Source organism: Gavialis gangeticus, unplaced genomic scaffold (genome assembly GCF_001723915.1).
Source record: "Gavialis gangeticus isolate Ggan-Ray unplaced genomic scaffold, GavGan_comp1, whole genome shotgun sequence".
Lineage (NCBI taxonomy): Eukaryota > Metazoa > Chordata > Crocodylia > Gavialidae > Gavialis > Gavialis gangeticus.
The window spans coordinates 28,079,630-28,090,879 of record NW_017729028.1 but is presented as its reverse complement, the minus strand read 5'-3'; the positions used below and the strand labels follow the sequence as shown (position 1 = coordinate 28,090,879).

General features: G+C 53.9%; 1 protein-coding gene across 1 annotated transcript in view; it reads right to left on the bottom strand.

Annotated features, from left to right (window-relative positions):
* The window catches only part of IFT172 (intraflagellar transport 172), a 79,348-nt gene that overhangs the window by 59,352 nt on the left and 8,746 nt on the right, over positions 1 to 11,250 (bottom strand). Inside the window, exons 4-10 of the mRNA XM_019520680.1 lie at positions 9,019 to 9,058; positions 5,533 to 5,598; positions 4,995 to 5,074; positions 3,592 to 3,679; positions 2,509 to 2,723; positions 2,300 to 2,423; positions 548 to 643 (exon numbers count right to left, since the gene is read on the bottom strand). Coding sequence (XP_019376225.1) covers positions 548 to 643; positions 2,300 to 2,423; positions 2,509 to 2,723; positions 3,592 to 3,679; positions 4,995 to 5,074; positions 5,533 to 5,598; positions 9,019 to 9,058 — 709 coding nt within the window. The remainder of the gene's footprint in view (positions 1 to 547; positions 644 to 2,299; positions 2,424 to 2,508; positions 2,724 to 3,591; positions 3,680 to 4,994; positions 5,075 to 5,532; positions 5,599 to 9,018; positions 9,059 to 11,250) is intronic.

The following is an 11,250-nucleotide window of genomic DNA, read 5'->3' as shown; positions in this document are numbered from 1 at the left end:
TTTGACTCCAGTACTCTTTCCTGCCATGGCAGGGGGTCAGACTTGATGATCTGGTCAGGTCCCTTCCGACCCTACTAACTATGAAACTATGAAATATGCCTTGCAGCTTCCCATGATGCTAGAGACAAGCCCAAGCGGGGGTGGGGTGTACTGCCCTCTGTGGGAACCTGTCACGGTGACCTATGAGCATCTCTCCCAAATGTGAGGGCATGTGCTAGGTGAGGGGTGGGACCAGGGTGAGCGTGGACCCCCAGTGTTTCACAAGGCTCAGTAGCCCCCAAGCCAGTGCAAGTGTTTGTATGTAGGCTGGAGGGGTGAGATGGGCCCCAGTGAAACCCAGTGCCACCTTCCCCATTCCGGGAGAGCCGTGTGAACCAGCCCTGTGCACTTCGCTGAGCCTGGGCGATGTGGGAGCCTCCCAGCAACAGAGCCCAGGCAGAGGATCAGCCCCATGTCTGGGGCAAGTACCTGGGGGCTGACCTGCAGCAGCGGATGGGGACTCGCAATTTCACCAGTCTCTCCCAGGGGCAGTGCCAGTTACTCTTACCTGGCTTGGTCCCACATACGTCATCTCAAACTTGTTCTTGTAAATGCTTCGGCGGAGGCAGCAGTCAAACTGTTCCACCCCTCCACAAAGCGTGCCCTGAGAAGCAGACATGGGGCATGGGAGAGGCAAGAGCTAAGTGGAGAGGCAGAGTACTCTGAGCTCCTCTCGTGGCAGGGGGAGAGGTCTGCAGCCAGCCAGCTCCAATGCCCAGCACAAGCACTCTCCTGACACGGGTTGGACTCAGCGAGGAGACCTACGGAAGTCCAAGGTCCAGGTGCCCCATTAGTCAGGCAAGGGAGCTGGGTGAGCAAGCTGCACCTGACGCTGGCAGAGGCATGGAGCTCAGGAAAGTCGCAGACTGCAGGAGAGGCCCTCCCACCTTTCAGCCCAACAGCCCCATGGTGACAGCACTTGCCTGGGGCAGGAGGCCCAGGGTCTGGACCACCCATCTCCCAGAGGGGCTTTGAACCTAGGCCTTCCATACCTGGCAAAGCCCATCACCACCAGGTCACACATGAGGCAGGGCCACAAGAACCTTCCACCCCTCCTGTGAGAGAGGAGGGGCAGAGATGTGGGGCCAGAGGAGACTGAGCCAAGGGGTGTGTGGGTCAATGAGGAACTCTTATAAGAGCTGGCACTGCCTTTCCAAGGGGGGTGCATGGGTGAGGGGGCCCCAGACCCTGGGTCTCGCAATCTGTAGACAAGTGCCCTAACTACTAGGCTGCAGGGCTAAGGTACAGGCAGCCCCTCCTCCTTCTGCCCCGTGGCTAGCCGCTAGGCTAGGCTAGCCCTGGGCTGCTGTTTCTGAGTCTTGCACAAAGTTTACGAGTGCCTTTGTCCAGAGCAGCCTCCTCTGAGCAGGCTCAGAGCAGCATCAGATTGCAGGGACCCCACAGGGTGCTGCTCTGGCAGTCTGAGGTCACGTGGGGCACTGTATTGGGATGAGGACAGGGATGGGGGCAGGGACATGCTCTGATCCCAGAGAACCAGAGACTGCTCAGTTCCTCCCCAATCCTGTCCTGGATGCCAGGGGAAGCCTGTGGGTGCACTCAGGGGGGAGGGGGGCAGGTTGAAGCCCCTGTTTTATTTCCCTGAGAAAGGAGCTCTGCTGCTGGCACTGTGCTGGTCCCTTCCCCTGTGCCAATCCCAGCCTCATGGCTCCTCATACCCACCCTGGGCTCCAACAGCTTCTCATCTCCTGAATCATTGGGTCCTAGAGCCATGGGACTGGCAGGGAGCTCCAGAGGTCACATCCAGTCCAACCCCTGCCTGTGGCAGGATCAGCCCTATCCAAACCAGCCCAAACAAATCTCATATCCAACCTCTGAGCAGCATGACACAGTCACCCATGACACAGCCCCAGACATTACCCTCACACCTAGCCCTGGGAAAGCAGGGGGCCACAACCAATGTCCTGCTGCTGCAAAGAGTGTTTACACTCCAGAGATCCCAGACCGAGGCTGTGCTGCCACTAGAGGAAGGCAAAACCCCTCAGCCTGACAGGGGGGAAAATCCCTTCCTGCCCCCAGTGCAGCATTGGTTTGAGCCCGAGTGGAGGGGAAAGACCCTCTAGCCAGGACTCTGACTTTGGGACTCCAGCTGAGTCCCAGCCCTCCCATATGCCAGCATCTCTTGGGTCCTTTCTGCCCCCCTGTGCGTTTCTGGGGGCCTTCTGGGCAGGGATCAACCCCTGCCAAGAGCACTTCCAGGGCACCTTTGGTAAGGTGCAGGCAGCTATCCCTGTATACTCACTGCACAGAGCCGTGAGCCATCTTTCTTCCAGGCCAGGGCTGTGATGGTATACAGGTGGGCGATTTCTTTAGGCCTGGATTCCTCCCAGGCACTGCGGCGCGGGCTCCAGTTTAGCACCCGCAGTCTGTGGGCAGAGGGGAGGGAGCAGTGACCAGAGATATGGGAGCACCAGGTGGGGGAAGCCGCCCTGAGGAAAGGCTCAGCTGTACCTGTCATAGCTGCCAAAGACAACGGATTGGCCCCCAGGGCTCGTGGCAGCCACAGTGAACTCCTTCTCTGCAGGATCTCGGCTGTAGTCAAAGGTCTGTATCACGTGGCCCTCCTTCCCATAGGCCACGATCTTCTTGTCACAGCCGGCAGCCACGATGCTGGTGGATGCCCAGGCCAAGGCATATGGAGGGCAGGGGTGCGTCACCAGTTTGCCCTGCAGAAATCGAGGTAACATAATGGAAACTTCTGTGGCAACAGCCCCTGCTGGCCTGTGCAGCTCACTAATGCCTGGAGACTGAGTCCCCACTGCGTGTCTGAAAAGGGCATTTCCCAGGGCCTATTTGGCTGTCACTAGCATGCACAGGACAGCCGCAGACACGGGGAGGCAGGCATCTGACAACAACTTGCAGAGTGAAGGGAAGGTCACACTCATTTGAAGCTGCTGGCAAAGCACACTGCACCACCATGAGCCCTCCTTCCCCCCAAGCCTCAGGTGTCCCCTTCCATGGCCTTTGCTCCAGGCAGTCCCTAAGACCCCCCTCCTCAATGCCTGTGGCTCTGCATATATCTCACATCGCCCACCCATGAAGGCACTGGCCCCATCTACCCCTGTGGCAGCATCTGTGCCCTCTATACTGAGGTCCCACATGGTCTCCTGCTGCCAGGGCTTCTGAGTATTCCTGGCCCTCTCCATGGCAGCATTCCCAAGTGTCAGCACTGATACAGGAACACACGCTAGTGAGGAGCACTCGACCCTACTGTGCTCAGCCAGGTCTTCCCACACACTGTGCCCAGGGCTCTACTGGCTCAGCACATTCTGGGCACCACAGTGATCCCAGCGCCCCAGTGGCCTTGAGTCTCCCACGAACAAGGTAGCACCTCTCACACATGCACTTGGAGTAACCAAAGCAACCAGGGGTTCCTCTGTGCCATGTCCTAGAGAAAGCAGAGTGCCACTCCATCCCCCCACCCTGACCCAACAGCCCATCCACAGACCCCAGCTGTTTTCTAGGCCTGGTGTGACTGAGGTGGTGAGGTGTGTGAACAGGGCATCTTCCCCTGAAGGAAAAGCTCATCAGTACCTGGGACTCGCCAGAGCCTTCATCATCAAAGAAATAGCGGACGATGGTCCCATCTGCGTGGCCGGACAGGATGCCCTTCCCTGACACACTAGAACCATAACAATGATTAGGCCCACTCCTGCGAGGCACTGCACAGCAACCAAGCTGCTAAAAGGCGACCATCTAGCAGCGGCAAACTTTGTCAAAGGATCAACAGTGTCAAGGACAGCATGAGGAGGATGTACAAAGGGAGAGAAACTGCAATAAGAAAAGTATGCAAGTCTGGGTGCATTTATGTATACAAGGCTTTAAAAAAATACCCAGTAGTGAGACATCAATCACACAAACAGCCTGTAAATAGCTAGTATGGGGGTTGTCAACCAGGGGTACGCGTACCCCTGGGGATACTTGGGAAGGCCCCAGGGGGTATGCGTCAACAGCATAGAGAAGTGGGGGCACTTCCAGTTTTGCTGCTCGCATTTCTGATTTCACCGCTGTGTGTGGTCCCCCCCCACTCAATCAGCTGCCAGGGACCCCCCCACCACTTGCTGATCAGCCACTGGGGGGACCCCCAGCTTCTCAACTGGCTGCTGGGGGTACACCAACCAAAAAAGGTTGAAAACCTCTGAACTAGTAGTAGTAAAAGCAACAGCAGGAATCACGAATATGCAAGTAACAAAAGGAATAAAAGTTTTGAGAACAAAGGGTCGTTACTGCTGGATTATAGCCCTGAATGCCCGCCAAAAACCCTGGACTGTTTGAGCAACAGGACAGGGAACAAGACCCCAGGGAGCAAGGTAACTAGCACATTTCTTAGCATAAGGGTGTGTGCTATCTGCTGAATAAACCTATAAGAGTGCAGGGGAAACTCCTGTTTCTGGGGTCTTCTCTCTCTCAACAACCCCTGGCTCCCTGATCCAAGGATTTGGGTAACTGCTGCCATGAAACACAAGGACAGGCTGTCCCACAGCCCCAGCAACATGCATGTCCCCAAATTCCTTGCCAAGCCCCAGGCAGCCAGGAGGAGCCCTTGGTCTCCCCTGAGTAATCTCTCAATCCTCTAGTAACCATGCCATACCAGGAAGTGAGCACAGGCCCAGAAGGCCTGGCTCTGCCCCACAGAGCTGCCATGCAGTCCCTATAAGGGCCATGCAGACAAGTTGGCCTCTGGAGATGGAGAAAGTACGGACCAGCAGGGAAGGGCACCTGTGCCCCAATAAAGTGACATCGCTTTATTGGTAAAGCATGGAGAGTCCAGGGAGCCTCGCAAAGGGAGAGCTTCTCAGCTCACATTTCCCTATAACAGCACCTGTAAAGCAGCTCCTGCCCTGCAGCTCCCCCAGCACCAGACACCTCTTCTGACCCAGCAGCTGGGTGAGGTGCCTCAGCTGGGGCAGCAGGAGCCTGGTGCGTGCCGTACTTACTTGGAGGTTAGTGAGACCACGTAGGACTCTGTCCCGTAGATGGTGGAGGACTTGTTGGTCTTCGTGTTTGCTAAGCGAACCTGCAGGGAGAAGGACAATGGCTGACGCAGGCTCTGTCCTTGCAGAACAGCAGGGCCCTGCTTGCCAATGTGCACTGCAGGGAGAAGCGCAAGGGAGCCTCCCCTCAAGGCAGCCTCAGGTCAAAGAGATCCATTGGAAACAATCCTGCACTCAAGGCTCTCGGGGGAGGGGTTGATGGGGCTAGAGGGACAGGGGCAGAAGCTGCCAAGGGACTCACTCTGCAGCACTGCTCCAGTCTCCTCAGAGCTCTGTGGAGGCTCCTAACAACACCCCTGGGGATTGGTGCCAGGGAAGCCAGGCACCAGGATAACTCCTTCCCTGCAGGGTGGTGTGCTGGGTCCAGCCGGGCAACACCCTGATGCTGCAGCCCAAGCACCAGCAGCCCTAGCCAGGTAAGAGGCAAGGAAAGGCAGTGTTATGATGATGACCCAGAGTTAGGCAGGCCAGCGGTCTCTACCTTCCCCTCAGCAAGTCCAAAGACAATGATGTTCTCCACTGGCCACAGCAGGCAGGTCACTGCACTCTGTTGGGGAAGAGGTGCAAGGAAAGGTAAGAGCTCTATCCATGCTGAAGAGTCTCCCACCCAGCTGCCCCTCACACCAGACACAGTTATGGTGGAGCCGGGGCCGCTAACAGCAGGATGGCACCCAGTGTCCCAAAAAGGTGCGAGACCAGCCCCTTCACAGCACAGCTGAGCTGGACCTGCCAGTGGGATAGTGTGGAGGAAGGTGGGTTGGGCAGCCAAAGAGAAGGGTTACCTAGACCTCCTCTTTGGGACAGGGGAGGACTCTCATAAGGCACAGCATTGCACCTAGCACACTGGGACCCAATATCAGCAGGGCTTTTTTACAAACCACCACAGAACAGGTGCCTTTGCTGGTGTCCCACCAGGGTCGGTTCTGGGCCCTATGCTGTTCAGCGGCAGGTGATAAGAAGGCCCCAGAGGCTGCAGAGGACATGTATACAGCGAGAACTTATTAGCTGGGCTCATGCAAAAATGCAAATTCCTACACTGAGGGACAAGGAATGCCAGATACGCACAGGCTGCAGACTACCTTGGGAAGCAGTGGCTCTCAGAAAAGAGCATGGGGTAGATGATCAGCTAATCACATGCTCCAAATGCAGCCCCTGGATATCTACACAGAAGAACAGCAAGTAGAAGTGTGGAGATGATACTATGCCCGTATCTGTTCCTGGTGCTACAGATACTGAAATATTGCACACAGTTTGGGAGCCCAAGTTCAAAAAGGATAACGAAAAAAATCAGAGCAGGGTCAGAAGAGAGAGATTAAGTTCTAGAAAGCAGGTTTTACAGCTACAGACTCCAGGAGTTCGGTCTCTTTCAACCCATTTAGAAGTCCCCAGAGGGGAAGGAAACAATAAGTAACAGCCAGCAAGGTTGGCCAATGGCAAATCATGCCTAATCAAGCAAACCTCCTTCTATGCCAAGGGCACTGGTCCTTGTGCGAGGGACAGGGGAAGCAACGGGTGCGATACAGCTGGACTTCTGTAAGACCTTGACACTGTACCCCAAAATATCCTTGTAAGCAAGGTAAGGAAATGAGGTCTAGATGAAATTACTGCAGGGTGAGGGCATACTTGGTTGAATAATTGTGCTCAGTCACAGTCAGCGGCTCAGAGGTAAGGTGGGAGGAGGTATCAAGTGGGGCTCCCCAGGGGTCTGTCCTGGTTCCACAGCTGTTCAGTACCTTCACTAATGACTTGGGGGAGGGAACAGTGACACTGAGCTGGGGGGTGGGCAGCCGACACTTTAGAGAACACATCGTGTTCCAAAATTCTCTGTGATAAATTGGAAAAATGATCTGAAATAGAGGAGAAAATTCTATAAGGACAAGTGCAAAGCACTGCCCTTAGGATGAAACGAACACATTTATATACCCAGGCTAGAGAATGACAGGCCAGGTTGCAGGACTGCAGGGAAAAGCTAATTGTATATTGAAATATATGAAAGTGTGACAAGCAAGTCATGAGAAATATCACTGTGTTCCTGCATCCACTGTTGGGCAGCGCCCTTCAACAAAGATGTGAACACTCTGGAAAAGTCCAGAGGTGAGCAACAAAAATAAGTAGACGTCTGGGAAGCAGGATATATGAGGGAAAGTCAAAAGAACTGGAATGATTTAGTCTGAAGGAGAGAAGCTTACTGGGGGGCAGGGGTGGTGGCCATGGGGTGATGATAACAGCCTTCAAGTACAGAATGGGTTCTTATAAAGAGGATAGCAATTGATTGCTCTGGTTCCCTTGGGAATCAGGCAAGAAGTAATGGGCTTAACTTGCAACATGGGAGGTAAGTGAGGCACGAGGAAGAATCTCCTCACTACAAAGAGGCTAAGTGCTGGGACAGACACCTGGAGGCAGCAAAATCTCCATCACTGCCAGTTCTTTCATCCATGGACAAAAGCAGGGGCGTCTGAAGCAGTGACTCTGCCAAAGAGACAGCAAGGCTCTGTGAGTCCCCCTTCCCCTTCTGACTTCCCAGAATCAATTGGTTGTGCCTGCTAGGGCCCACAGTATCCCCTCAAGCTTTGGAATTGACTGGATGCAGCACCCAGAAAGACAGTGCAGCATCCAGAGAAATCTCCCCAGCCTGAGGGGAGGGCCTCACAAGGTCACCAGTACCAGGAAACTCTTCAAGCCAGCAGAAAAACAGCTGGAAGTTTCCACCAGATATGGGCAGACCAGAAACCCCACAGTTTTCAACAGCACTTGCTGACTGTTGGATCACCTAACCAAGGGCAATGGTGACCTCTCTGTCACAGGCAATTTAAAAATCAGAACAATTTTGACCAGAAGATCTCCAGTTCCAACAGGAATGAGCTCAGGGAAGTCTCATGGCCTGCATTATACAGGAGGTCAGACCACACAATCCATGCCCCTTCTGGCCTTGCCATTGGCAAACCAGTGCCCAAAAAACTAACCCCAACACCAGAGACAAGTGACACAGTGGCCCCAGAGCCACGATGCAGCTCCAAAGGAGATGAGCTCTGCTCCAGATTCATACTGAGGTCAACTGACCCAGCTGTAAAATAAGGCCTAGCTCTTCGCGCTGGGCAGCTGGATGCAGTTCTCACATCACTCCCTTGAGTGCTGCTGGCAAACTTCACCTAGGGGCTGCACATAGGATGCCAGCTAAAGGATTTGGAAGTACCGGAAGCCCCAGGCTGAAAAGTATGGAGTGGAGGATACTTGCCAGTAGTAGGACCACATAAGGTTTTTGAATGAGGTACATGCCTGTCTTCCTGGAAACCAAAGTTTAAGCAGAGACAAATATACACACACAGTTCAATGCTAATATTGGCAAAATGAAGTGATAAGCTACAGATGTGCCAACGTAAGAGAAAAGGTAAGAGAGGGCAAGGAGAATGGTAGTCCAGGAGGGGTCTAGGAGTTTGGCTCTGCAGGTCTAGGAGGAAGCCCACCAGGAAGAAACAGACAGAGAGATGATGATGTACTGGGAATCACAAAGTAAATCTGGGTGAAATTCCCAGCAGGGTTGTAATAAGAAACTTGAGGAGATAAAATGGAGCAAGAGGGAGGGGCTGTCTGCTGATGTCAGTGGATCTGCTGGAGCCGGCCAGTGCAGGACAACTGGAATCTGCCTCACTAGCCCAGCTGCAAGAACTCTGATTAAACCTTTATAACTAACTACTGTGTCAGTGTCATCACTACCGAGTACCGGAACGCTGCGATCAGATGGACATGCAGTATTTTGTTCTAGTATTTTAGAGCTTTTAAAGTGACTGTACAACCACCACTGGCCTCTGGATTTAGCAAAGGGTTTAGCTGTGTTACTAACTGGGGCATTCGAATTCCAACAGGCCTGCAACACAGCTCAAATTTCCAACTAGAGGGAAGACTCGAAGCCAGCAAGGCTCTGCCCACTCCCGAGCATGAGAGACTTGAGGAAGAGACTGAGTCTTACCGTCTGAATGAACTTGTTGCAGATCACCTTCTTATCCCCCCTGTTAAAAGAGAAACACCTGAACAGTGACTGGCAGAGCTGATGGGGATCCTGTTCTCAGGGCCCCCCCATGCTTCCTTTTGCAAAGCCCTGCTTGGTTGCTAATAGCTGTACCCAGCTCCAACCACTCAGCTAAAGTGCCACGTGCTGGGGGCCTGCCTTGGGCTGAACTGCTTGGGAAAAACCCAACTGTTTGCTTGGTAAAGAGTTCTGTTAACCCCCACCCTGAACAAGCCTAGGCCCATGGCAAAGGGACTTGAGATTAGGGAGAGAAGAGCCCTTTGGGCCAAGGCCCAGACTTTAACCAATCCTGCAATACTGCAGCTTGCAGGTGCTCAGGACACATTTTGTATTTTAGCTGCTGCAGCCCCCAGGGATTCCTCCCTTAGCAAACAGACATGAGCCTCTCTCAGCACCTAGAGGAGACCAACTGTCCTCTCACAACTCCGCACGTGAGCAGGATGCACGTACACCAGCACCACAGAACCGCTGAGTGGGCTTCTTCCCTTCCCTTCTGCTGGTAGTTATTAGACTGCATGGTACAATTGCCACAGAGCAACTGAGCATGCCTCCTCTGGCCCAGGGACAAGCTTGCATATACTGTGTAATAACTCCTTTGGCCATGATAGGAGCAAGCTGGAGAGCAGGGAACCTATTTTTCCTGCACTCTTACCGACACTGCTGTCACCAGGCATGGAGGAGGTGGAGATGAATGCAGAGGGGACAAAGGATGGACCACAGGGAGAGAAGAGCAGACTGGATCATCGGAATGAAGCGTAAGAGAAGTGGGACTGGCTGGTCAAGAAGACATATCCTGCACAGGGAGTCAGTCTGTTGACATAGCACCCAATGCCATGTGCCAGCTCAACCCTGTGCACAGGGTCTGTCTCTGGACAGACCCCTGGAGTTCTGGACTGACCTCACGTGCTGGACCAGCGTGCAGGGCCATGTCAAACAGCCTGGGGGGCTCCCCACTGACTTGGGGAGCCCCCCAGGCAGCAGGGGAGTGGTGGCAGCCTTAATTACTGCAACTCTGGTGAACTTCTGAGTGCTTCAGTTTGCAACCTGAACGGTGCTTTGGCAGAGCCTTCTTCTGTGAACTCAGCCAACTGCACACACCAGAGGCTTCCAACATCTCTGTATTCTCTCCTGCAATTCTATTTGCTATCCCCCCGCCTCATGGAGTCATGGTGACCCTCATCCCCACTCCCACTGCAGGCTCTGTGGGACCCATTCTCTTTATGCCAGAGCCCACAATTCCCCTATACAAGGGGGCCTGACAGCATCCCGACCTCCCTAAATCAGACCCCCCCTGTTCTTCTACCCGTGCCAGGAGCTGTCTCCCCTGATTTCCCTACTGCAAGCACTTCTCTTTCCTCTGTCTGGGACATCAGCCACTGAGGGGATCAGTATGTTAAAATCTGTGGGAAGATGAACAGGAGCAAGGAGGACTGCTGTTATGGTGGAAGCATTAAAGGGTGCTTGTGCCCAGTTCCTTAACCTGCAAAGGCTCTTGAAGGTATGGCTGTACTCAACTGATGGCAAAAATTCCATGTGTCCCCCAACTTTCTCCTCTCCTCTTTTTCCAGCATTTCCCCAAAATCAACCAGCTTCTGCCTACAGACACCTGGAACGCTCTCTAAAATGGGGGAACTGATCAGCTATGGCACACAATCACAGCTAATGAGCACTCATGGTGCTCTGGTGCGGTGTCAGAGGACTGGAAGAGGGCCAGTGTGGTTCCCATCTTCAAAAAGGGGGGAAAAGAGGACCCGGGAAACAATAGGCCAGTCAGTCTTACCTCGATCCTGGGAAAGCTTTTTGAGAGAATTATTCTGGCACATGTCTATGAGGGGCTGGGGGGATGGAGATCATGCTTAGGGGCAACCAACACAGTTTCATTAGCGGCAGGTCCTGTCAGACCAACCTGGTGGCCTTCTACGACCAGGTCACCAAATCCTTAGACGCAGGGGTAGCAGTGGATGTAGTCTTTCTGGACTTTAGGAAGGCCTTCAACACTGTCTCTCACCCTGTTCTCATTAAGAAACTGGGGGACTGTGGTATCAACACCTACACAGTCAAATGGGTCACCAACTGGTAGGAGAGCCACACCCAGAGAGTGGTGGTGGACGGGTCATTTTCGACCTGGAGGGATGTGGGCAGTGGGGTCCCCCAGGGCTCGGTCCTTGGGCC